Genomic DNA, 26,129 nt, shown 5'->3' on the forward strand with positions numbered 1-26,129 from the left:
TCACAGTAACAAAATGTAGAGGCATGTTTTATGTTGGGTTCAAATTTTCTAACCTCTCTTTTTAAGTGAATATTCTAGCAATTGAATAATATGGCCTCTGAAAACAAATCAGCCAAATTAACCATTTCCATTGTTCCAGTCAATAATGCAAGAAGTTAATCTTTGCTTGAAGTTTGTGAGTCTACATATAATATAGCAGATAATTTTCCCAGCAGTCTTTTCACATAGATGACACTTTGGCATATTGAACACTAAATAAATTATTTCTTTTACTGTTTATGGGATTTTATTTTACTTGATCTCTTTTTCCTTTCCTGTAGACTGTTCAAAATATCCATTCCAAGGAACCTCTCATGTCAGATGAGAAGAGTTCTGAATTAATTACTGATTCAGTAACCCTGAAGAATAAAACTGAGTCAAGAATTATGACAAAATTAGAAGGTAAGAGTGACAAAAGAGATTTACTTCTTTAATTTTGAATACCACTTTGTTGCTTGTGAAGCCGACTAGCCACCTAAGAATTGCATTAAGATTGTCTATGCCTCTTTATTTTGTATTCCAGTTGAATTACATAATGTATGCAAAGTATTGAATCTGTAGTGAAGTGAAGCTGAGTTTTGTTGTTGTTGTTGTGGGTTTTTTTTTTTTTTTTTTTTTTTTAGTTTGCTTGGTAAGTACTTTCTAGAATGGACAATTCTCTTTTATCAAACATTTGATTTTACAGTATGGGAGATATACAGATAAATACATTGCTGGCTAGAAGGTAAAGAGTGTCACAAGAGCCATATAAATAAAATAAATATCCTTACCTTTTGGTAATAGCAACAAATAAAATTTCAGAGACTAAAGAAAACGAAGAACCAAAGGTTCTAGAAAGTAACCAGAAGCATTGGCAGTCTAAGAAGAAGTCAGAATGTGTAAACCAGAATCCTGCTGCGTCTTTAAATCAGTGGCAGATTCCAGAGGCAACCCGAAAACTTGATTCAGAGGTAACAAATGTAACACTGTCATTGTTTATAATGTGCTAAAATAGTTTACCTAAGTGATGTTTTTTAATATTCACAAAACACTGATCAGTGGTGTCATAGCTTCAGAAGAATAAATGTCAAGCTGAATTTTTTTCTGTTTTCAGTTGTGTTTCTAGATTGATTATCAATGGCCGTTTTCTAAGTTTAACAACAAAGTTGAGTAGTTGCAACAGAGACTGTCTGGCCTAAAAACCCTAAATGTTTGCTGTCTTGCTTTTTACAGAAAACAATATGCTCACCTCTGAGCTACTGCAATGTTGTACCAAATCATTTAATAATTTCCTATTCACATCCTTATGGATAAAATAAAGAAATGTAGGCTAGACATGGCTATGAATTTATAATTGGTTGAATGATTATTCCTTGCGACTAAGGACCATTTCAGAAGGAATGAATCTGGTAGACTACTAAAGCGGCATACCTATATGTATATATGTGTAGTCCATAGCCGAGCTCTTCTCTCTCTCTTTTTTTTTTTTTTTTTTTTACTTTTAAAGATTTATTTATTTATGCATACTAGAACCGGGGTACAGGCCAGAGGTGTGGGGGATGAGAGGATTCAGCAGAGACAGAGAGGGGAACGGAACAGGCAGACTGACTGAAATACACTGCTGAGGGGAGCAGCGGGCGAGATAGGAGAGGTCTGCTGTGCCATGTGGGTAGCTCCCTGGCCGGGGATGGAACTTGTGCTGCAGTGGCTGTGGATAGCTTCGTAGGTTGCGTCTTAACCCCTTGGAACCCCACCCACCTTTTACATTCTTAATTTCCAAGGCCCCAGTGTAGGTTAAGTATATCACTATTTACTGTATTAGAAAGTAAATCCAAGAAATGTTTTAAAATACTAATTTATTAAAAATAATAAACCTAAAACATGAACATAGATACACTTATAAAAATAAATATTTTTTGTTTAATTGATGTGTAATTGACATGTTTTATTAGTTTCAGGTGTGCAACATGATTTAATATCTGTATATTGTGAAATGATAACTACAATAAGTCTACTTAACATTCATCTGTGTATATAGCTGTAAGATTTTCTTGTAGTGAGAACTTTTAACATCTACTCTTTTAGTAATTTTAAAATATGCAAAATAGTATTATTAACTATAATCACCATGCTATCCATCTCATCCACATGACTTACTTATTTTGTAACTGGGAGTTTATATCCCCTTAATCCATTTTGCCATACCTGTCTTTGGTAACCACCAGTCTATTCTCTGTATCTATGAGCTTACTGGATTTTTTGGTAAGATTCCACAAATAAGTGAAAATATGCAGTATTTGTCTTTCAGTATCTGGTTTATTTCCTCATGTCCATCCATTCAACAAATGGCAAAATTTTTGTTTTTTATGGCTGAATACTATCCCATTGTGTATTTATGTATATTTTCTACATCATTGGATACTCAAGTTGTTTCTATATTTTAACTCTTGTAAATAATGGCAGCTGTTGTAAATAATGCTGAACATGGGGTAAATACGTCTTTTTAAGTTAGTGTTTTTGTTTTCTTTAGGTAGGAAGTAGAAAGACTGGATCATATGGTAGTTCTATTTTTTAATCTTTTGAGCAAAATCTATACTGTTTTTCATGGTGGCTGCCTGATTTACACACCAATGGTACATAAGGGTTCTTTTTTCTCTACATTATTGCCAACACTTCTTTTTAATAATAGTTCTAACAGGTGTGAGGTGATATCTCAGGTGGTTTTGATTTGCATTGCCCAGAGCATCTTTACATGTGCCAGGTGGCCATCTGTATGTCTTTAGAAGAATGTTTATTCAGGTCTTCTGTCAGTTATTTCTTTTCAATATACCATTGTTTTACATTCTTGTTAGTGTTTTGACAGTATGTACACCCTCAGGTGCAGTCACTGTAGCACTCCTACCACCAAAGCACCCATAGTCCTCCATCATAGCTCACTGTGCTAGTTCCCTGGCCTCCTCCTCCTCCTCAACTGCCTCTTCCTCCTCCTCTGAATATCTCAGATGTGTGGCCTGCTTTCAAGGGTTGATTTTAATGTTTGTCTTTGTCTGGCCCTTTGTTTGGTGTCTCTATATTCCACATATAAGTGACACCATCTAGTATTTGTTTTTCTCCTTTGTCCCATTGTTTAATCTACTTTTCTTTTTAATGTTATGTAAGTTTTATAAAATTTTTAATATTAACCCTTTGTCTTCTGTACGGATGTACATTTATCTTTCATTCAGTAGGTTGCCTTTTCATTTTGTGAGTCTCTTATGTGCAGTATCTTTTTCAGTTTGATGTAGCCCCCCTTTATTTTTGCTGCCATTGCTAATTGATTCTATTGATATCAATTTTTTGATATCAGATCCAAAAAATTCACGAAGTTAAATATCAAGAAGTTAAACCTCTGTTTTCTTCTATGAGATTTGTAGTTTCAGTCTTTAACTCTTTAAACCATTTTGAGTCTATTTTTGTGTATATTGTAAGGTAGTCTAATTTGGTTACTTTGTATGTGGCTAATGATTAATTCCATTTATTGAAGATGCTGTCCTCCGTTCTTGGTTCCTTTGTCATTAAATTAATTGAATATATATGTCTAGGCTTATCTATTCTGTTTTCTTGAGCGATGTTTTTGTTTTTCTCCTGGTACCATTTTGTTTTGACTACTGTTGTTTTTGTAATACAATTTGAAATCATGAAACCTGCTGCCCCAGGTTTAACTGTTTCTTATCTTTTACATGTTCCATGCAAATTTTAAGGTTTTTTCTACTTCTATAAAATTCTTCTGTACTGTTGACATTTTAACAACATTTTTCTAGTATATAAACATTTGTGTCTACTATTTGTGTCTTCACTTTTTCAGTGTCTTATAGTGAGTATATACCTCTTTTACTACCTTACTTAACTTATTCCTAGGTATGCTATTCTTTTTGATGTGATTGTTACTATAAATGTTTTCTTAATTTTTCTTTTTGGCAGTTTATTCTTGGTGTGTAAGTACACCAAATTTTTGTATATTGATTTTGTTTCCTGCAATTACTAAATCTGTTTACTAGTTTTAACTTGTATTTAGTGAAGTCTTTAGGATTTCCCATGTATATTATCATGTTAAATCCATGTAGTGACAGTTTTATTTCTTATTTTCCAATTTTGCGTGCCTAATATTTTTTTCTTGTGGCTGATTGCTCTGGCTACAACTTCTAATACTGTGTTGAATGAGAGTGGTGAGAGTGGCATTCTCTATGAATAAAAAGTTGCAAAAAAATAATTTCAGTAAGAAGATTGTCATTGATTTTTAATTTTACAAATCTTTAATGGTTGGCTTAACTGAAAAGTGTGCTTTATTTTATTTTTGGTCTGCTTTTTTTTTTTTTTGCTGTTGTTGTTAAAGATTTATTTATTTATTTATACAAGAACCAGGGCACAGGCCAGATACACGGGAGGGTGAGAGGATTCACCAGAGACAGAGCTGGTGAACAGGCAGAATGATGAAATACACTGCTGAGGGGAGCAGCAGGCAAGACAGGAGGGGGCTGCTGCGCCATGTGGGCTCCTTGCCCGCTGGCCAGGAATCGAACCTGTGCTGCAGAGGCTGCGGACAGCTTCACATTGCGGCGGTCAACTGCCTGCGCAACCGGGGAGGCCCTGTTTTTGGTCTGCTTTTATGTTTAGTCTATTTCATTGTGTCTTCACGTCTTAGGGAAACTCCATTATATACTCATGAAAGAAAACAAAAAAGGCAATGTTTTTCAGTCTATGAATAGTTTTGACCACTCAGACTCCCTGAAAGTATCTTGGGGAGCCTTGTCTCCCTGCTCTTCCTGGATTTTTCTTTGCGAACCACTGATCTAAGTAGTAAAATAGATAAACAAATGTTAGAAGAATATTTCCTGACAGATTGAATAGTGGATCACACTAAGCAACATCTCTTGAAACCTGTAAACCAATAGGATAATAAGGAGACTCAGTATTTTTTTCATTAGGAAAAATGCAAATCAAACCGTAATGAGCTATCACTTCAAATCGACTAAGGTGGCCCTAATTAAAAAGAGACAATAGCAAGTGTTGGTGTGGGTGTGGATAAATTGCAGTCTTTAACACACTCTTGGTGAGAACATAAACGGTGCTGTCATTTGGAAAATGTATGACAATTCCTTAAAAGGAACATGAGTTAACATAGAGTTAATGTCTGATCCAACAATACTTTTCCCAGGTATATACTTAAGAAAATTATATATCCAGGGCCTCCCCGGTGGCGCAGTGGTTGAGCGCTAGGTTGCGAAGCTGCCCGCGGCCTCTGCGGCGCCGGTTCGATCCCCAGCTGCTCCCCGGCCACCGGAGGAGGGTCCCACATGGCGCGCAGACCTCTCCTGCAGCCCGCTGCTCCCCTCAGCAGTGTACTTCGGTCCTTCTGCCTGCTCTGCTCCCCGCTCTGACTCTGGTGAATTCTCTCACCCTCCCGCGCTTCTGACTGTACCCAGTGCATGTATAAACAAAACAAACAAAACAAACCAGCAAACAAATAAATAAAGCATGCCTCTATTAAAAAAAAAAAAAGAAAAGAAAAAAAAGAAAATTATATATCCACACAAAAACTTGTACAAGAATATTCATAGGAAAGTATTAATAATTGCCAAAGTATAGACGTAACCCAAATAACCATCAGCTGTTGGGTGAACAAAATGTAGACTAATTTCATTATTTCATTTTATTACTCAACAATATAAAGTACTAATGAATGCTACAATGTGAATGAACCTTGAAAATATGTTAAGTTAAAAAAAGCCTGTCACAAAAGGCCATGTATTAAAGTGATCTGTTCTTAAGAAATGACAGAATAAGCAAATACACAGAGACAGAAAGTAATTTAGTGGTTACCAGAGCTAGAAGTACTGGGGAATAGGGAGTGAACACAGAATTTCTTTTTAGAATGGTGAAAATGTTCTGTAATTAATTGGTGGCAGTGGTAGTGCACTCTTGGGAATATACCAAAACCATGAATAGTATGCTTAAGAAAAACAGAATGAGGAATAAACTAGGTGGTTTCCTGAAGTCCCTGCTTCTCCAGCAGCTCTCTCAAGTGGAGGTTGTTTTTGTCTCATATCTCTCCTTAAAGCTGCAAGGGCCCCATTGCTATAATCAGACCATTCTTCTCTTACAAAAGAGAAGACATATTCTTTATGGATAGATCATTCTGTTCCTTGCGCATTGCTATCATCTCAGAAGATCCTAGTGATTTCCCATCATTCCTTAAAGATAATAGGCTCTGGATCACTTCTTTTTACTTTAACCCAACAACTGTTTTTTTGTTGACTTCTACACCCCTATATATCAGTAGTCCTATATCTGTTCTCCAAATTCCTAACTTCTTCCTCCTTTATTTCCTTCTTTTTACCTTAGCCACTCATTCCTACAATGTCAGTTGTGATCTCTCAAATTTCACATACAAGCATGCCATTTCCCCTCTTCTTGCTTAAAAATAATCATACTACAATAGTTTGTCAGTGCCATCCTGACCACTAATCCAAAATTAGACATGAAGAAATCTTTAAAGATGAAAAATTTATCTAGGAAACAAGATGTAATACTTAGTGGTCTTCAAAAACTTACAACACTGAAATGTAGAAATTAGATTTGTCCACTGTGGTTCTTGAGAGCATAATGTGAGCCAGTGGGTTGAAATTACAACAGAGAAACTGATAAAACCTGAAAGCCTGCAAATATTTCCTAATGACTTAAGCTACCCCCAAATTGAAATAAGCCTCCTTAGACAATAGTGAGTGCTCAGTAACTAACAGAATTAAAAAGCAAAATGTGATTCTCTATTTGGTTGAGATGCTGCACAGCAAGTGTTGGCAAACTTTCTGTAAAAGATTAGTGGACTTTGCAGGTCAGATGGTCCCTGTTGCAACTACTCACCTCTACCAATATTTATAGAAGCACCTGTAGACAGTAGGTAAATAAATGGACATGGCTTTGTTCCATTAAAACTTTATTTACAGGTAAAAACAAGTAGCAGGCAGGATTCATTCAGCAGGCTATAATCTGTAGGAGACTGTTCCTTCATCATTCGTTAGCATTTGTATGAGATAAATTCTACGAGTTCTGTGTCTCTCATTAAGGAGAACACTGGATAGGTATTTGCCATTTTAAATTTTGCTAAATAATTTGTAGTTAGCCATTTCCCCCAACTTAAAAATGGGAAATGTGATTTTACTAATTAAAGAAAGACTAGTTTTCAGAAGTACAGATTACTTCTTTAGATTGTAAAAGTTCAATATTAGTAATAATATCCCTGATGGGAGAGGACATTAGATCCTGTGTACCTTCTCTCTAGTTGTAATCCTTTGAGCAAAGTATAATGCTCTTCAGAATTTAGAGTAAAAGACCTATGCTTATAAGTTAATTGAAAGTCTGCAATACTCTGCCTTATTGTCACATGTTTTTGTATTTCATATCTTTATTGTCTGGTGAATTTATATTGTTGTAAACCATTGATCAAGTGGCAACTGCTGTTTTTTATTTTGATTTAGCAAAAACAAACCACTTTTGAGCAACCTGCCTTTTCAGTGTCAAAGCAGTCACCACCAGTAACAGCACCTAAATGGATTGACCCAAAATCTATTTGTAAGACACCCAGCAGCAGTGCCTTAGATGATTACATGAGCTGGTAATTACTTTTAGTTGTTCACATGGATTTTGGTGGGAGGGGTGATGGATTATATAAATCTGAAGATGAATCCGCCTCTGTCACTTTAAAGATTTTCCAAATTCTTACTATTTTCCTTAGCATAAGCTTTTTTTTTTTTAAATCTGTAGAAGAGGAACAGAAGGAGGCAACGATATATTCTCACTGTAAAAGTCTGTCATATTATAATCTCTACCTATAATCTGTAAATACTGTAAGCATGTAAAACTTGCATTGCCACGTGGATACCTCTGAAATTGAGAGATATTTTAAAGGTTAGCATTCTTAGAGCAAATGTAGTGTAGATACTTTTTATAGCAAAGTTGCTGTTAATTGGAAAGTGAGAATTTTTCAAAAAGATTGCTTGTCACAAAGTTCTGTGAATTTTTAAGACTTGAGTGGATGAGTGAAGAAATTGTTTAATTGATGCTGATTGATAGGAAACAAAGGAGATATTGCAAAAGCAAATTAGTGACATTTCAAAGAAAGGAAATAAAGGGATGTGGCACATCATATTCTTTAGCTAGTGATTTATTTTCAGTATATTCTTGTCTTACAGGATAACTTTAGTTGATAATATTTTTTGCTTTTTTATTTTCCCAATTGTAAGCCTTAATCTTAATTAAAACTGGCTGTAGAGGTTGTATAATCTAGTCTCACCACTAATTAATGGAATTTTGCTATATATTATCCCATTTCATTATACTTAGAAAAGTTTAAAAAAAAAATTTTTTTTTACTTCTGCATACAAGAACTGGGATGTAGGGCCAGAGGTTGGGAGGTGGGGGAGATGAGAGAATTCACTAGAGACAGAGTGGGTAGCAAGCAGAACAGGCGGATTTACTGAAATGCACTGCTGAGGGAAGCAACGGGCAAGTCAGGAGAGGTCTGCTGTGCTGTTTGGCTGGGGATCTAACTTATGCAGCAGTGGCTGGCAGTAGCGGTAGCTTGATAGCGCTGAGACTTTAACCCCTGCACCACCAAGTTAGAAAAGTTTAAAGGGTGACTGCTAACTGAATAGTGATGTAATTATTTCTTCTGAAATTAGGTTATTTATTGTCAGTAAGCAGTTGTGAAACTCCTTGATAGGTATTGAGAATAAAATAGGAAATAAACAAAGCAATGCACAGATGTGGACTAAATAGCTTTTAGGTCAAAAACCAAACTCCTCTGATTTAATTTTCTTTCAGATACTGTTAGCATGCTGACATAGAACATTATTTGTACAAAGTACTAATAAAATCTATTATAATCAGCTGTAAGCTGACTTTGGCTAAATTCTTATAAAATAACCCCATCTTCATATATTAAATGTCATCTTATTTATTAAGGACTTATTGTCTAGAGACAAAAGTTTATTTTCAGAAAAAATTCCCCCACTTTCCCCACATGAAATTTCTTGTGATAGCGTATCTAGAATAAATAATTCAGTATATTCTTAAAACTAACTTTGATTCTGTTTGACACATTTTTTATTCTCCTTTTAAAATCACATAAAAACTGAATTAGATTCCTGTTTCTTAAATTTTAATGTTTTAAGTTAAAAATAATCTTTTCCTAGTTTTAGAACTCCTGTTGTAAAGAATGAGTTTCCACCTGCTTGTCAGTTATCTACACCTTATAGCCAACTTGCCTATTTCCAGCAGCAGCAGCAAATATTCACTACTCCACTTCAAAATTTACAGGTTTGTAATATTTATAATGATATATGTTATCAGTTTTAAAGATTTTATTTTTCTAGGAAAGATTTTAAGGACTTGTACATTCTTAGTCCTATTAAGCAAAACTCTTGTTTCAATGTCATCGTAAGGATGCCTTGTGATTTTAAGAGGTTAGTTCTTAAATTCTGGTGATTTCTTACAGAAAATATATTTCATGACTCAACAGTATCTTTCAACCTAGAGATTAAAGGAATTAGAATCCTTACCTTTTTATATAAGGTAGAAGATTGCATAAGAGATTCTATCATTTGGGATCTTAAATTGATGTTTAGTTAGACCTTGTTTCAGCCTGGTATTAATTAGGTAATCAGGTGCTCTTTGTGTCTTCAGGTTCTTTCATAGTTCAGGATAAGCCCTCTTACAGCATTCCATCTTCAAAGGAGTTATAAGTCTAGAGAAAACTCCAGCATAAGAGAAAGGAAGAAGGGATCATAGTATATCACTTGAAAATTGGCTATGAAAGATGCTGAAGTAACTTGTTGACCATCATCCAGCATTTGTCTAATTGGCTCTGGAGCTCATAGCACATTAGCACACTTTTTTCTTTGTAGTGTAATACTAAATGAGAAAAAAGAATATAGATATAGTTGTGTGTTTATATATTAATGTATGTAAGTAAAGAGGTTTGTGTAAGAAAAAAGAATAAGAAAGGAGAAAAGTGATAGCTTATGAGTTTGTATACATAAGTGGGTTTTTTTGCCTTAAATTTTCTATTTATATGTTAAGTAAAGGTGAGTTGCAAGGGTTATCTATTTATTAAATTTATTTCTTTGACCAAAGCATACAATTTAAAGATTTAAGATAATTTCAAAATTAGAAATGTTTCACTATACTAGTTTCTCAGGCACGTTCTTTTAATCTTTGAATTTCTATATATTTTAGATTTCAACATCTTCAACAAATGAGTGCATTTCAGTTAAAGGAAGAATTTACTCCATACTGAAGCAGATAGGAAGTGGAGGTTCAAGTAAGGTAAGTGTATAAAATATGAAAGAAATATTTTTCTCTTTTCTCTCTTTGTTTTTTTACCTTTTCAGGGTCCTTTTTCTTAACTTCTAGGGACCCATACTGGGTGTAAAGGGAAAAATCCTTCTCATTCCCTGCTCCCATCTCTTCCCACCTAATGACATCTCTCTTTCTCTCTCTCTCTCTCTCTCTCTCTCTCTCTCTCTCTTTTTTAATGCATACAACAACTGGGGTACATGCCAGAGGTATAGGGGTGAGAGGATTCGCCAGAGACACAGTAGGGAACAGAACAGGAGGATTGACTGAAACACACTGCTGAGGGGAGCAGTGGGCGAGTCAGGAGAGGTCTGCTGGGCCATGTGGGTCGTTCCCTGGCCAGGAATTGAACTCATGCTGCAGTGGCTGCAGATAGTTTCACAATGCTGCATCTTAACCCCTTGCGCCACCGGTGACGGCCCCAGGACATATCTCTTTAGACCAGTCTCTTAATTCCAGTTTCTTCCTCTTCCCTCCAAATTCCTATTTTTCCAGATTTCTTCTCTAACATTAACATTGACTTGAGGGTGGCAAATAATAGCCATGTATTACCATAAATGAATGTTACTAAAAGTCATACCCTGATGCAAATAATATAACTAATATGCTTTGGATGATTCAACAAAATTTTTGAATAGTGGATTTTGGTTTGCATTTTTCAAAACCTAGTAATAAGTTAATTTTTGGAATTGGAATAAATCATTTCCTAAATTTGTCTAATTCTAGCCCTTTGCACTCCGAACCATTCTGGACATTGGCTACCAGGTACTCGACGCTACTTTGTGGCGGAAACGTGCATTTACAGACCCTCGTATTATTTAGCCCTTTGCACTCTGCTGTCCCCTCTCAGAGGACATTGGAATTCTAGCATATCACTCGGATGTCCCCTCTCAGGGGACATTGCAATTTATTAGTGATTACGGGGAATTGAGGTTATTTCAACGCAACTTTTTGAAACATGCATGTTTCCCTGAAGTTTTATCTTGAAATGGCACAAGAAATTAAATCAAAATATCGTAAAATGGTTCGGAGTGCAAAGGGTTAGTATAATTTTGGAACCAAGTAACGTATTATAATGATATTGGACTTAAATGAATTGGGTGACATTGAGGAATGTATATTTGCAAAAAAAAACCAATATTTTATTATTTATAATTTTGTACAGTATGATAAGTTTTGTAACACTCCCCAATATGCATTGCAGGCTGATTAGTGCATGTTTGACATGGCTGTATAGAGGTCTATCTGGAGCTCATCTTCACTACTACTTGTGTCATGAGACTCATTCGTTGTTGGACGCTTTGCCATTGTTCTAATAAAAAATATGAATAAATGCATGGGTTGAAAATTTCTAATTGTTATTACTAACTGACTGACAAGATGATATTTACCAAAATAGCTTTCACCAAACAATTTATTCACTAAGAAAAGAATCACTTACCTGATTTTCTCCTCGTTAGATCTATGTGCACTGCTCGAAGCTTCAAACCAAAATGAGCTCAGCTTTGAAAATCTTTTCCTCCAGATGTAGACTTGTTTATTTGTAATTACATATCACACTATACAGTGCACACTATGTTCGAAAACCGACCTTTCTTCTACAAACTCCCCTTATCGCTCTTTTCAAGTGGCCTCGCGAAGTGCTCGGACCGTCGTGAGCACGCATCTCACGTTCTCGTCCGACACAAAACCCGCTGACATTTCTTGTATATATCTTAGTAATTTTACGATACTTTGATTTAATTTCTTGTGCCATTTCAAGATAAAACTTCAGGAAAACATGCATGTCTCAAAAAGTTGCGTTGAAATAACTCAATTCCCTGTAATCACTAATAAATTGCAATGTCCCCTGAGAGGGGACAGCGGAGTGCAAAGGTCTAGTTTTAAATGGTTGTCGTTTTCTGCATGGAAGATACCTCAAAAGAAATCCTATTCTGTTTTCTTAATCCACTTAAATCAGATTTTTACCTTTATTGTTCAACAAAACATTGTTATCAAGATTACCAGTGACCTCCGTGTTTTTGTAATATCTAATTCTTAGCTTCAATTTTGGGTTATTTAGCATTTAGGACACTTAATTATCCTTTTTTCATTGAAAAATTCCCCCCCCCCCCCATTTAGCTTTTCTCAATTTTTTACTATCCAACTGTCTTTTCAGTATTCTAATATGTCCCTGACCTCACTGTTTTAAGACCACAGGGCTCATACTTGACCTTTTCTCTCTGAACTTACTCTTAGTGTTTTTTTCAGTCTCATGATTTTAAATACCATGTATATGCTGACAGTGTTCAAGCATATGCTCCAGCTCAGAACTCTTCCTTGAATTTTAGGCTTGTATACTTAGGCTTGCATATTTGACTGCTCAGCATCTCTTCTTGGGTGTCTACCAGATACTTAAAATTTATTATATGCCAAATGTGTCTTTTTGCTCTATAGTCTTTCCCATTTCAGTAAATGGCAGCTCCATTCTCCAGTTGTTAGCCCAAAAACCCTGGAGTCATCATTGATGCAATTTACTCCTACACATTCAGCTAATCAGCAAATCTTGTTGGTTCTACTTCAGAGTTTGTCCAGAATCTTAACTATTTCTCCACCTCCACTATTACCACTTTGGTTAAAACATTATTTTCTTTTCACCTAGATTATTACAGTAGCCTTCTAAGTAGTCTCATTGACTCAATCTTTGCTCTCCTGGTCTGCTTTAACATAATATTTAGTTTTCAACCAGATAGCCTCACATCTTTGCCCAAGCCTTTTTCTTGACCACTCTTTAAAACTGCAACTCCCACTTTTGCTTGCTGATGCACTCCAGTCTACCTTACATGCTTTGTTTTTCTCCTTTGCTCACCTTCTAGTATGTTCTATAATTGACTTACTTGATTTCTTGTTTGTGTCCCCCTGCAGCTGAATGTAGTTCCATCAGGATTTTTGCTGCATTATCTAGAATGGTGCCTAGGACATGACAAAGACTGAAATATATGTTAATTAATGAACTGTCCCTTCTCAGCTGTTTTGCTATATTATATATTGTCAAGGGTGATACATGAAGCAAAGCTTGATGGACTCATTTTAAGTTTTATTACAATTTCTTAACCAGTTAACAAATACTAGACTTTCTTAAGACTAGCTTGTTAACTTATTATAAATATGTTATGTACCTTACCATGTGTAGCAGTTGTTCAATACTATTAATTTGTTTTCTGCATGCATTTTTGTTCTTTTTCTTGCTTCAAATTTCAGACATGGAAATAAGGGGACAAAATAAATTTATTTTTTATCAATATATTAGAAGAATTACCTGATTTTATTGCTTAAAAGAAATTTTTTGGTAAATGTATTGCTTATTAGTTATTTAGTTTAAGGTGAGATATTTAGTGGCATATTTTCAGTGGATATAAAATAATCTTTTTTTTTTCCCTTTATTTTTAACTGAGGTAATATTGGGGTAACCCTATCAGGGATTATCATAGTGCACCATCACTAACAAAACCATACTCCCCAAATATAGATTATTGTGCTTTCTTCCCTCTTTGTTCTTCCCTCTCCTTTCTCCCTCCTCCCTTGATGTTTCAGTTCTATAGTCAGCTATCAACTGACTATTAATTTACTTTATAGTCCACGTATTAGTTCTACCATCTAGTATTTATCTTTCTATTTTGGACTTATTTTGTTTAGCATTATCCTTTCAAGCTCCATCCATGTTGCTGCAAATGGCACGAGTTTATCTTTTTTGTTTGCTGAGTAGTATTCCACTGTGTATATAACCACATCATCTTCATTCACTCATTTGTACTGGAGCACTTAGGTTGTTTCCATAGTTTAGCTATAGAATATGTAGTGCCACAATAGTGGAAGTGCAAGTTTCCTTTCAAATTAGTGTTTTTGAACTTTTTTGGTAGATGCCTAGAATTGGAATTACTGGGTCAAATGGCAGGTCCGTATTTAATGTTTTGAAATATCTTTGTACTGCTTTCCACAACGGTCAGACCAGCTTGCTTTCTTCCCACCAGCAGTGTAGAAGGGTTCCTTTTTCTCTGAATGTAGAAAAATCTTACAGAGTAAAAATTACACAATTTTTCTTTGGAGTGTAATGAAGGTGTAAGCTTACTTAAGTCAAGGGCCAAGTGATAAAGCTGGAACTAACCTATATTTTCTTAATGCAGAGGGTAATATGCTTTATGAAACTAACACTACATTCTGTCTATTCTAGTGTTTAAACAATGATTAACTTACACTGTTTTTCGAGCATTTAGAAGAGTCATGGGGCTAATAGATATGGTGAAGAAACTGATCTTCTTAGTTCTTTCACTAACATGCTAAAACTGAGAGATTATGAATCTGACACTTACTGTGTGAAATGGAAATAAGGGCTGCCTAATGCAGCTCATCATGTGCTGCAAGAGTATTACCCAGAGCAGAGACAATAAGAAGTAAAAATAGATACATGCAAAAAGTTGATTTAAAAGTTTTCATTTGCTCAGAAGTTTTGAGTTTGTATTATTTTGTTTAAATATGCTGTAAATCGTTTTTCTGAAATGCCTGAGAATTTTAATATGTTTGAAGATATATACCTTATTCTGTCCCAATTGTCTTTAAGCATAGTAGCTAGCGTTTTCAGCATTCCAAACAATCTCAGTCATCTTTCCAACCCTGTGTGGTAGGTACTACTAACAACATTTTAATTGTATTAAAATGAAATAGTGGATCCTTTCAGTTCTCTAAAATTGGTAAGGTATTTTTCACTTATATAAAATGGTTTTATGCTATATTAAAATTTCGTCTCTTTCCTTGATATTTTCTGCTGCCTCCTGCCCTATCACTATTTTACACCCTTCCTCCTCCAATTTGCTGTGTGTACAAGTAAATGCAATAATTCCTTGTTAGAGCTTTGTATTTAAAATTTTTAAAGTAGGGCCTCCCTGGTTGTGCAAGGAATTAAGACGCAACCTATGAGGCTATCCACAGCCACTGCAGCATGAGTTCGATCCCTGGCCAGGGAGCAACCCACATGGCGCAGCAGACCTTTCCTGACTCGCCTGCTGCTCCCCACAGCAGCATACTTTGGTCAGTCTGCCTGTCTGTACTCTGTCTCTGGTAAATCTTCTCATCCCCCCACACCTCTGGCCTGTACTCCAGCTCTTGTATACATAAATAAATAAATCTTTAAAAATAAAATAAAATAAAATAAAATTTTTAAAGTAACTAATACTGTACCTAACAACCTGATAGATTCTCCTTAGATCATTTGCAATGCATAAACCTTTCATTCTCCTTGGCTCTTTCTTATTCCTTGCCAGTATCTGCTGGGTAGTCAAGACCAAATGGCTTTTAAATAAATGGTGTTTTATTTCAGTGTGTCAAAAAAAATAAGTGCATATAATTTGGCTTTGAAATCTTGCATTTTTGAAGCCCTATCCTATTGCATGTTTGCTAAAAGTTAGATACATTAGCCGTGTTTTCCACTTTTTTGTATGTATTATTTTCCCTATCATTGCTTAGAAGTTAACTATCATAATTTGACCTGGACCATAGAGATCCTGACAATATGCTTATAGGAACATCTTGCTATCAACTTGACTTTGAAAATTGGACCTAGTCTACTTGATACAACTGAATATACTGGTAGCTTATAATTAGAACATTTTTTTTAAATATTTTTCACCACATGAATCAGGCAATATGAAAAACACATATCTGTAAAATGAATTCTTTTTTTTTTTTTTTTTTTTTTTTAACAGCCCTTAGTCTTCCTTAACTCTTTTTAGTATCTTTTTCTTTAGGTATTTCTCGGGTTAAGGCATCCAACAGAGTGCTGTGAATGCGCATGAAATTTAAATTACCTTTCTTATATATTGACATAGAAACATTTTAAATTTAATGCCCTTGAGTTATTGAATGCCTGTTGTCATAGGTAGTTGAAAATGAACTATATACTCTAAAGTATGTTTTTTTCTTCTATACTCAGATACTTAACTATTCAAAACAGTATTCCTTAGCCTAATACTCTTGTCTAATAAATTAGAAGTATTGTGATAATCTGTGTGTGTGTGTGTGTGTGTGTGTGGAGAGAGAGAGGGAGAGAAAATATATATAGCATTCTAAACTTTGTCCTTTGTTTTACCATTATAGGTGTATCAGGTCTTGAATGAAAAGAAACAGATACATGCTATAAAGTATGTGAACTTAGAAGAAGCAGATAATCAAACAATTGACAGTTACCGAAATGAAATTGCTTATTTGAATAAACTACAACAACATAGTGATAAGATCATCCGACTTTATGATTAGTAAGTATTTTTCTTTAATTTACAAAACCTTTCTTTTGTTATAATTAATTAGATAGTTAGTAAATCTCAACAGTAACCTAACCATTTATTGTTCCATTGGTTTTACTTGTTTTTAATGGCAGTGAAATCACAGACCAGTACATCTACATGGTAATGGAGTGTGGAAATATTGATCTTAATAGTTGGCTTAAAAAGAAAAAATCCATCAATCCATGGGAACGTAAGAGTTACTGGAAAAACATGTTGGAGGCAGTTTACACAATTCATCAGCATGGTATTTTAAAGTCTTTATATGAAAGTTACAATATTTATTAAGTGTCATCTTAGAGAAATACACTTATAATTTTAAGGTAATAGTTATTGGTACCTTTAGGCTAAATAAACTAAATACTTGGAAGCTTATTTTAAGATGAAGGAACAAAACCATTTCTTTATAACACTGTTAACCAAGGATATAGGGTATGAACTCAAGTCCCCACATCCATAATACATCCATAATGCAAACTTTATCTTTCTCATTATTAACATATATTCCTTAATCCTGGGTCTCCAAATACTTATCATTATAGCAGATCTGACTTTGTATTTCACAAATCCTAAAATCTGAGATGTTGATTTCATTCATTCTGCTAGTTATTTTGTATTATGTGCCTTGTATGGGAGTTTGGTATACATTTTTAACTATGAACCCTATCTTCTGGGTGGGTTTTTTACTTAAACATGGGGTGGGGAGTGTTCTTTTTAGGACTTCTCTGCCTTTATCTTATTCTTAACTAACTTAACCTCTATCGTTGTGATTTGTCTTGTAATGTCTTCCTCCCAAGATCATAGCTGTAGGATTGTAGGTGTCAGAAGCATTAGGGTCTTACCATCTGGTAGTATAATTTACAGTGCACTTTAGTGGGTATTGAATCTCAGTGGTTATGAGTATAAGCTCTGCAACCAGACTGCCTGGGTTGAATTCATGGCACTGTTGCTTACACCATATGAACTTGAATAAATTGCTTAAGTTCTTTGCCTTCATATCCTCACATTAAATGGGAATAATAATACCTTGGCACTAGTATGAAGATTAAATGATTCAATACAAACAACAGGCATTTAGAATAGTGCCTGACACACAGCAAGTCCTTTATGTTTGTAGAATATATTAAAAATGAGTAATTTTATCAACTAATTAACAGGAATCAACTTGGCAGTAGATTGTGAAATTTTTTGTAATTAGACAGTTTCATGTTGTTAATATTATGATGGACTTTTATTTTGAAGGCATTGTTCACAGTGATCTGAAACCTGCCAACTTTCTGATAGTTGATGGAATGCTAAAGCTAATTGATTTTGGGATTGCAAACCAAATGCAACCAGATACAACCAGTATTGTTAAAGACTCCCAGGTAAGACTTAATGAATGGTTTCTTTCCACAGAGTTCAATTCCTTTTCTTTTTTTGCTATTGGGAATTTCATTTTTACTTACCACGTTTTTAAAGGATTTAGTGCCTTTTTATAAGAATAGTTACTATAATTACAAAAACAGCAAAGTATACTTAGAATAATTTAGTGTAGAAAGCCAAGATTAGGTAGAAATATACCCAACAATTTTCAGTGATTTTCCTATAGCTTAGGTAGTGAGACAGTAGTACCTGCCTTGGAAATCATCTTGGTCATGATCTAAAATTCACCTGCAACTTTGTCTCATAATTCCCTGATAGCAAGTAAAGAGGGAATTGCAGCTATTGTTTTTCATTGTCTCTGAGGCAATATTATTTCATTCTTTTAGAGAAATAAATCTTTTTCTACCACTTAAATTGGAAAAAAAGATTTTTAATTGGCCCTTTATATTGTAGGCCCACATAATAAAGATTTTAATCTTTGCATTTTTATGATAGAATATGGATAGCAAACTGAATGAAGTTGTCCCCTAAAATCTGAGGTAATGACACCAAAAAATAACTAAAAGTCCTGCTAGTAACCAAAATGATGTAATCCATGTATACAGATACCTTATGTAAGTCTGCCTTTATCCTGGGAATAAAACTAGACTTTTGAGGAGTTGGTGAAAAGTGGGCCCTTCTAACAATTCTCCTTGACATTCCCTTTTCTTTATGTCAAAAAATATAACTTAAATTTAGTTGTAAATCAGCTTGAAGATAACTTCTGTGGCAATATCTTTAAGTACATGTGTTCTGTGTTTGAAAGCAAAACTATTTATTTTAGAATAAAATGAATGCATTGTAAGGTTGGCATAACCCTTCTGTTGAAACTCTTTCATGAGTTAGATACCCATCCCATCACTTTGGGCACCAGGGAATACTTGGAAACAAAGTTAGATGATTGGTTTATTTTTAAAAAGCATTCTGAATCTGTTTCAACACAGAAATGAGTGCTTGATCAATTCCTTCAAAGTTTATGGCCATTAATTAATTTTTTTTAAAGATTTATTTATTTATGCATGCAAGAACTGGGGTACAGGCCAGAGTTGTGTGGGGCGTGGTGGGTGAGAGGATTCACCAGAGACACAGTGGGGAACAGAACAGGCAGATTGACTAAAATACACTGCTAAGGGGAACAGTGGTCAAGTCAGGAGAGGTCTGCTGCGCCATGTGGGTAGCTCCCCGGCCACGGATCGAACTCGTACTGCAGTGGCTGCCTGCGGACAGCTTTATAGTTCTGTGGCTTAATCCCTTGCACCACCAGGGAGGCCGGGCTTTAATTAATTTTAACCTGGACAGTTTTATGATGGTTGCCCATGATAATCCAAACTCAGCATTCTTAGAATAGTCCAAGTTCGTGATTTTGAACCAAATTTCTCTTAAGTTGTGGAGAAATTTATGTCTTAATATTGTCAGTTATTTGAGTTTTTCAAATTGGCTATTGAAATTGAATTTATCCATGTTTCCAAGAATCTGGCATTTGTGTTTAAAAAATACCTAATGCTGGTTATTGATGTTGCGATTTGTTCGATGCTTGCCAAGGAGGATCCCACATGCGCAGACCTCTCTGCTTCAGCAGTGTACTTGTCCTGCCTGTCTGCTCCCCGCTCTGGCTCTGTTGAATTCTCTCATGCTTCTGACTGTACCAGTGCATGTATCAAACAAACCAGCAAACAATAAATAAGCATGCCTCTATTAAAAAAAAAATAAAAATACTAATGCTGAATGAAATATTTTCACTAATTTGTGTTTTCTGTGACTTGACAAATAGGTTGGTACAGTTAATTATATGCCACCAGAAGCAATCAAAGATATGTCTTCCTCAAGAGAAAATGGGAAATCCAAATCAAAGGTACTCTATAAGTTATTTACATTCCATTTATCTGATATCAGTAGGAATTGGACTATAATGGACTTTCAGGGCAGCATTTGTGTTAGAAATGCAACTGTGATGTTTTTTGAGTTTTAAAATTAAAAAAATTAAGATCTAACGACTCTGATTTGCACACCTTTAAATAACAGAATTTATAATCTATTGATTATAAATCTATTTTTGTTCTCTATTTTTCAAATCTATTTTTGTTCTCTCTCTGACTCTTACATTTTATTTCTTAACATTTATTCAGTTGTGAATTCAGTATTTCCAAACACAACTTAATGTGTAATTTTTCCTGGCCTGCCACTGGCGACTTGTCTTATTTCACCACCTCAAAGTGACCTTTGTGTTAGCCTCATTGGTGCCATTTGTTAGGTCTACTTTGCCTGCCATGTCGCCTGCTTCCAGCTCCCAGGCAATGTAACCAAGCAGGTGTGAGAACATCTTGTCCATTTGTGACTTAACTTGCCCGGTTTCTATATCTGTAAATTAGGCTAACAAATAGTACCTATTTTAAAAGTAATTGAACATTAAATGAGAAAATATGAAACCCATAATACCTTATCTAGCTCAAAATAATTGCTTGATAAATGTGCTTTTATTTACTAAATTATATATTTCTTCCTAGAAAAATATGACTTCTATTTCAAATGACTGGCTTAAAATTATGCCAAATAGTTATCGGTTTAACGTCCCCATTTCTAATACTTAGATTTGTCCTCTTTTTTTTTCTTTTTCTTCATTAGACTTGCATGGCTTCATTAATTTTAAAGAACCAGACCTTGATTTCATTTCTTAATTATATTTTCTATTCTCTAATTTTTGCTATTTGTATTTCCTTTATCTTTATTTTTTTCCTCTATTTTCTGGATTTAAATAATTGCTAATTTAATTTTAGTATTCTTATAATTTAAATTGCATTTAGCTTACTTTAGCTTATAGGTTTACTGTAGTGTTTTTTATTTTTATTAATGCTTAATATTTGTAATTTCAGTTTTAAAATTTTTTTGTTTTCTCTTACTTTAAGATACTTATTTTTAATTATATGTGGAGCTCAAAGTTGTTCAATTGTCAACTTAGTGATTTAGTATGTATTGATAAATCTCCAGCTATCGAATGGCCTTGGTAATTCTGAATAGAAGGCATTTTTATCCTGCCATGTGAGGTAATACCTCCACTATTACAGAGCTCAAATCCCCTCTCAATCTAGCCTCAAATTGTTTTCACCTAGTGAACACTATTTGTTGACTCTTCCGACTTTTTGGATTTCTTTTGTGAGATCTGTTAGACACCTTCTTTACTTCCCTCTGCTGTATCCTTCAAATGCCTCTACAGAAGACTTGTGGCTATTGGTGGTGTGACTCCACTTGCATTCTGAGTTCATGGGTATAGTTTTTCACCTGGTTTTGTTGTAATATTTTCCATATGTTTATGGTTTTGCTACCACATTACTTACCTTATCTGGCGATATGGAAAGTTTGAAAAGTTATACTTCTACAACCACTGCCATTTCCCCAGAATCTCAAACCCTTTTTAATCCATGATTTATTTAGAAATTGACTGACTTTCCAGATGTTTAAACTGGTAGATGGTATGGATTTTTTAAGATTATTACCAATTTTCAGTTTTCTTTGTGTTCAGATATTAGTATCTATTTTATGTCATTTCCTAAAAGGCATGCTAAGATCTATTCCCCCAAAAGAATTTAATATAGTGTTTGCTTAGTATAATCAAATGTAATGTAGTTTCATTGCATAGAAGTTCGTGTCTGTCATTTCTTGCTTGATTGTATCTTTTATCACTACAATGTGACTTTCTGTCTTCTCTTAAGATTTAGCCTCCTAGCCTGGCTCTATACTTTGTTTTCTTGGGTTAAGGATAGCTCAGAAAACCTTTTAAAATTTGATACATACTTATTAACTTATAAAATATTATTATCCAGTAATTTGGGTGAAAACAGGTAAATTTAATATTTTTAGTTTTGTATTTTCATAAGCTGACAAAATGTATTAATTTGTTTCAGTTGAAGTATTTTAATTATGAATTTGTTGAAAAATTAAGTGTGATTTATTCATTTATTTTAGATCAGCCCCAAAAGTGATGTCTGGTCTTTAGGATGCATTTTGTACTATATGACTTATGGGAAAACACCATTTCAGCATATAATTAATCAGATTTCTAAATTACATGCCATAATTGATCCTAATCATGAAATCGAATTTCCTGATATTCCAGAGAAAGATCTTCAAGATGTATTAAAGGTAATATTAATAACATATGAATATAGAACAGGATTTCATATACTTGTTTGCTCAAAAGAAAGCTGAAACTAGAAATGTAACTGGGATACATATATATGACTTATTCTTTTTAAAGTCAAAAGGGTCATTTTCAATTGTATATTGAAAGGAATTGCTGACTGAATTACCTTTTTTATTTTTCCAGATAATGTTTATTGACGTAAAGTGTTTTACATCATTGTATCTGCTTTGGTGGTTATAGGTTTAAACGTCTACAAATATATATTTTCACACCATGCCCACCACCAATGCCCCAGTAATCCTCTACTCTGTTCCATTGGGCCCCTCCCCTCCTTTCCCCTATTCCCACCCCGCTACCCTTCCCTCTGGTTGCCCCAGTTTTGCATTCAGATATCAAAATTTTGTTAGTGATTTGCTTCTGACTGGCCCTTGTTATGTTTCCCATGTTATATTCCACATGTAAGTGATGCCATCAGTATTTGTCTCTTTCCATCTGCCTTATTTGAGTTAACTTTTTTTTTTTAAAGATTTATTTATTTATGCATACAAGAGCCAGGGTACAGCCAGAGGTGTGGGGGGTGAGAGGATTCACCATAGACAAGGTGGGGAACAGAACAGGCACATTGACTGAAATGCACTGCTGAGGGGAGCAGCGGGCGAGTCAGGAGAGGTCTGCTGCACCATGTGGGTTGCTCCCTGGCCAGCCAGGGATCGAACTTGTGCTGCGGGGCTGCGGATAGCTTCATAGGTTGCATCTTAAACCCTTGCACCACCAAGGAGGCCCCTGAGTTAACTTTTTAAGGCATGTGAAGTTGACGCTGAAGAAATTTTAAAGCTTATGGATAGTTTCAGGTATTGCAAAAATGATTTGTGAAATGATCTTTTCATTTCTGAGTGGAATATCGAGATAACTTGTGCAATCTGATGCAATCTGGAAAAATACCAATATTGCATAAGAATATTTGCTTTGTCTTTAAAAAAAAATAATATTTATTTTTATAGTGCTGTTTAATAAGGGACCCTAAACAGAGGATATCCATTCCTGAGCTTCTGGCACATCCATATGTTCAAATTCAAGCTCATCCAGGTACTTCTTTAAAATCAGTTTATTACCAGGTTACTAATAAAGTCTAAACTGTTACCAAAAAAAACAATTTGTATTGGCTACTCTTTTCCAGCTTGTCTCCTTCCTTAAGGAAATCCTTTTATGCCAAATACTAAAATAAATTAAATCATCTTTTTTTAAACTTGTTGGCAGTTATTGTTTCTTATCCTAAATAAGGGCTATGATCAGTGAATACAAGAATGGCAGTTATAGTGCTGTTAAACGGAAGCACCTATATTTTTCTTATTGCTACCCATGTGTTACTGAGTGTATATTTATTCATATTTTATAGGTAACCAGATGGCTAAGGGAACCACTGAAGAAATGAAACATGTTCTGGGCCAACTTGTTGGTCTGAATTCTCCTAACTCCATTTTGAAAGCTGCTAAAGTAAGTATGTCTATTGTCCGTTGACATGAATTTTAATTGTTTTGTATAGTTAAGTGAGTTAAGACACTTAAACAGGTAATCTAAAGAAAAGTTGTTCACTCATTAGATCAATGAAAATTAAAATTAAATTAAATTTAAAATTATATTTAAAATTAAATTATTATTAACAATTTAAAATTAAATTATGAAGTGCATTCAGAAGATCTGAATGCTGTTAGATCTTGATTGTAAGTTTTATTAGGAATCTCTTAACACCATTCTTTTTTTTTTTTTTAAAGATTTATTTATTTATTTATACAAGCACTGGGTACATTCAGAAGCGCGGGAGGGTGAGAGAATTCACCAGAGCCAGAGCGGAGAGCAGAGCAGGCAGACACTGCTGAGGGGAGCAGTGGGCGGCAGGAGAGGTCTGCACGCCATGTGGGACCCTTGCCCGGCGGCCGGGGATTGAACTGGCGCTGCAGAGGCTGCAGGCAGCTTCGCAGCCCAGCGCTCAACCGCTGCGCCACCGGGGAAGCCCCAATTAACACCATTCTTAACACAGTTTTTGAACTCATTTCTTCTAGCCAATTTTTCTCTTAACCAGCCTAGAGAAATCATAGCGTTTATCACTGTACTGACTTCTGTGAAGCTGTATGTAACAGTCAGTACATTTCTCGAAGCAAATGTTTTAAACCTTTCAGCTTCCCAGTGCCCATTTATGTCTGTACCATTACTTTTGTATCACACAGCCATCAAACACCTGGTCATTTCTAGAAACCTGAGTATACTTAGTGACCTATTTGTTTAGTACCAAGCAGTTAATAATTTATTTCAGTTGAAACGTTACAATATAATTAAACTAAAAACTGTTAATTTTCTGAGTGTGGTTAAGCCAATCTAAGATGTTGGTTACATTTCTGGAGGAATTTTCTATATATAGTCATTTAAATTTTCTCAAGTGAAGGTTACTAAATCAATGGCTTTGGCAATTAAAATTGGACAAAATAATCTTTTAAAAAATTGAGGTGGATTACATACTTATCACTAAAGTTAGGTGTTCCTTGATGGCAAAGATGTCATTCATAATTTAGGTATTGACTTAGTCTTAAATTTTTTTAAATATGTGAATTATAGCTAATTATACTTATTCATATAACAATTTGATTTTTAAATGTCTTCTTTTCATTAGTTTAAATAACATCTGAATGTGTATTTCCAGATAAGTGTATTTTACTTTTAGTCATTTATCTAAGGCCAGCTTTATTTAAGAAAAATTAAGATAAGGTCACAAAACCTTGAAGGTACAGATAAATGCACATTTATTAGCTCTGTTACATTTCTTTACAGAAAAATTGAGTTGTACCTCATTCATGATAACTGAGATATTTAATATTAAGTTAGGTGTTTAATATTCTTTATTATCTCTAATAGTTTATAAAATATTTCCTAATTATAAGAACAAAAGAACAGCTTATTGCATTAGCATATTTGGAGTTATATTAATCTGCTAATACATAGAGTTTAAAAATTACAAAACATGTATGTTTTCAATTTCAGACTTTATATGAACACTATAGTAGTGGTGAAAGTCATGATTCCTCCTCATTATCCAAGACTTTTGAAAAAAAATGGGGAAAAAAATGATTTCATCATCTTATAAACTGTCAAATACCACCTGTAAAATATATTGGATTATTACACTCTTGACTTCTTATGGAAATCTTCTCTTGAAGACAACTTAATTCTGAAATGTCATTTTCAGAAACATTCAGTGGATTATCGTCAAAGAAAACTGTAAAAATAATAACCACTAATGACACTGTATATATTACTTTGTAGATTTATTTTCTCTTTTTTGTGCTTTCCTGCAAATCTAATCTATTTAATATTTCACAGTTGGAATAGTGGGTGGACAACTGAAATATATTCTTAAGAACTATGTAAATAAAGCATAAAATGACATTAAAGTGTTGTAAAATTATTTTCTTCAAGGAAATAAATGTGTTGTTAATATGGGAGCAAAATTTTTAATAAAAATTGTATTAGAGGAGGTTATAAAAATAGAACTTATTGAATGAATATTGGAGAAAAGAAATCTAAAGGATTTGATTGCTAAAATAGATTTCCTATTGCTTTATAGCACTGAAATATTCCAGAGTTTAGGGCTGCACTTGGCTCTCTTAATTCTCCCTTTAATTTTAGTAGTATCTATTATTCTTTGTATTGAAAGTATCATGCTGGATTCTGTGGCGTAATTTGTGTAGTACTGGCCCTCCTTGTATGACTTCATAATGGGTAACTACAAATGTAGCCTCAGCATCTTTAGAACTGAATCTAATAAGTTAATCAAAGATATCATATAATTATACTTTTCCCCAGTTTTTTTC

The 26,129-nt window shown here is 34.3% G+C and overlaps 1 protein-coding gene across 6 annotated transcripts in view; it reads left to right on the plus strand.

The window, feature by feature from the left end:
- TTK (TTK protein kinase) overlaps positions 1–25,838 on the plus strand; it is a 67,594-nt gene extending 41,756 nt beyond the window's left edge. For 5 of the 6 annotated variants that reach the window (XM_054698982.1, XM_054698983.1, XM_054698980.1 and 2 more), the window contains 13 exons: positions 321–441; positions 823–989; positions 7,533–7,669; positions 9,249–9,372; positions 10,291–10,380; positions 16,540–16,697; positions 16,820–16,971; positions 17,967–18,091; positions 19,900–19,980; positions 22,089–22,265; positions 23,268–23,352; positions 23,663–23,760; positions 25,300–25,838. In XM_054698982.1, coding sequence (XP_054554957.1) covers positions 321–441; positions 823–989; positions 7,533–7,669; positions 9,249–9,372; positions 10,291–10,380; positions 16,540–16,697; positions 16,820–16,971; positions 17,967–18,091; positions 19,900–19,980; positions 22,089–22,265; positions 23,268–23,352; positions 23,663–23,760; positions 25,300–25,386 — 1,602 coding nt within the window. In that variant the 3' untranslated portion in view covers positions 25,387–25,838. The remainder of the gene's footprint in view (positions 1–320; positions 442–822; positions 990–7,532; positions 7,670–9,248; positions 9,373–10,290; positions 10,381–16,539; positions 16,698–16,819; positions 16,972–17,966; positions 18,092–19,899; positions 19,981–22,088; positions 22,266–23,267; positions 23,353–23,662; positions 23,761–25,299) is intronic. The other variant, XM_037520000.2, reaches the window with a different exon arrangement.
- Positions 25,839–26,129: the final 291 nt, after the last annotated feature.

This window comes from Talpa occidentalis, unplaced genomic scaffold (assembly GCF_014898055.3).
Source record: "Talpa occidentalis isolate TD23 unplaced genomic scaffold, MPIMG_talOcc4v2.1 talOcc4.2, whole genome shotgun sequence".
Lineage (NCBI taxonomy): Eukaryota > Metazoa > Chordata > Mammalia > Eulipotyphla > Talpidae > Talpa > Talpa occidentalis.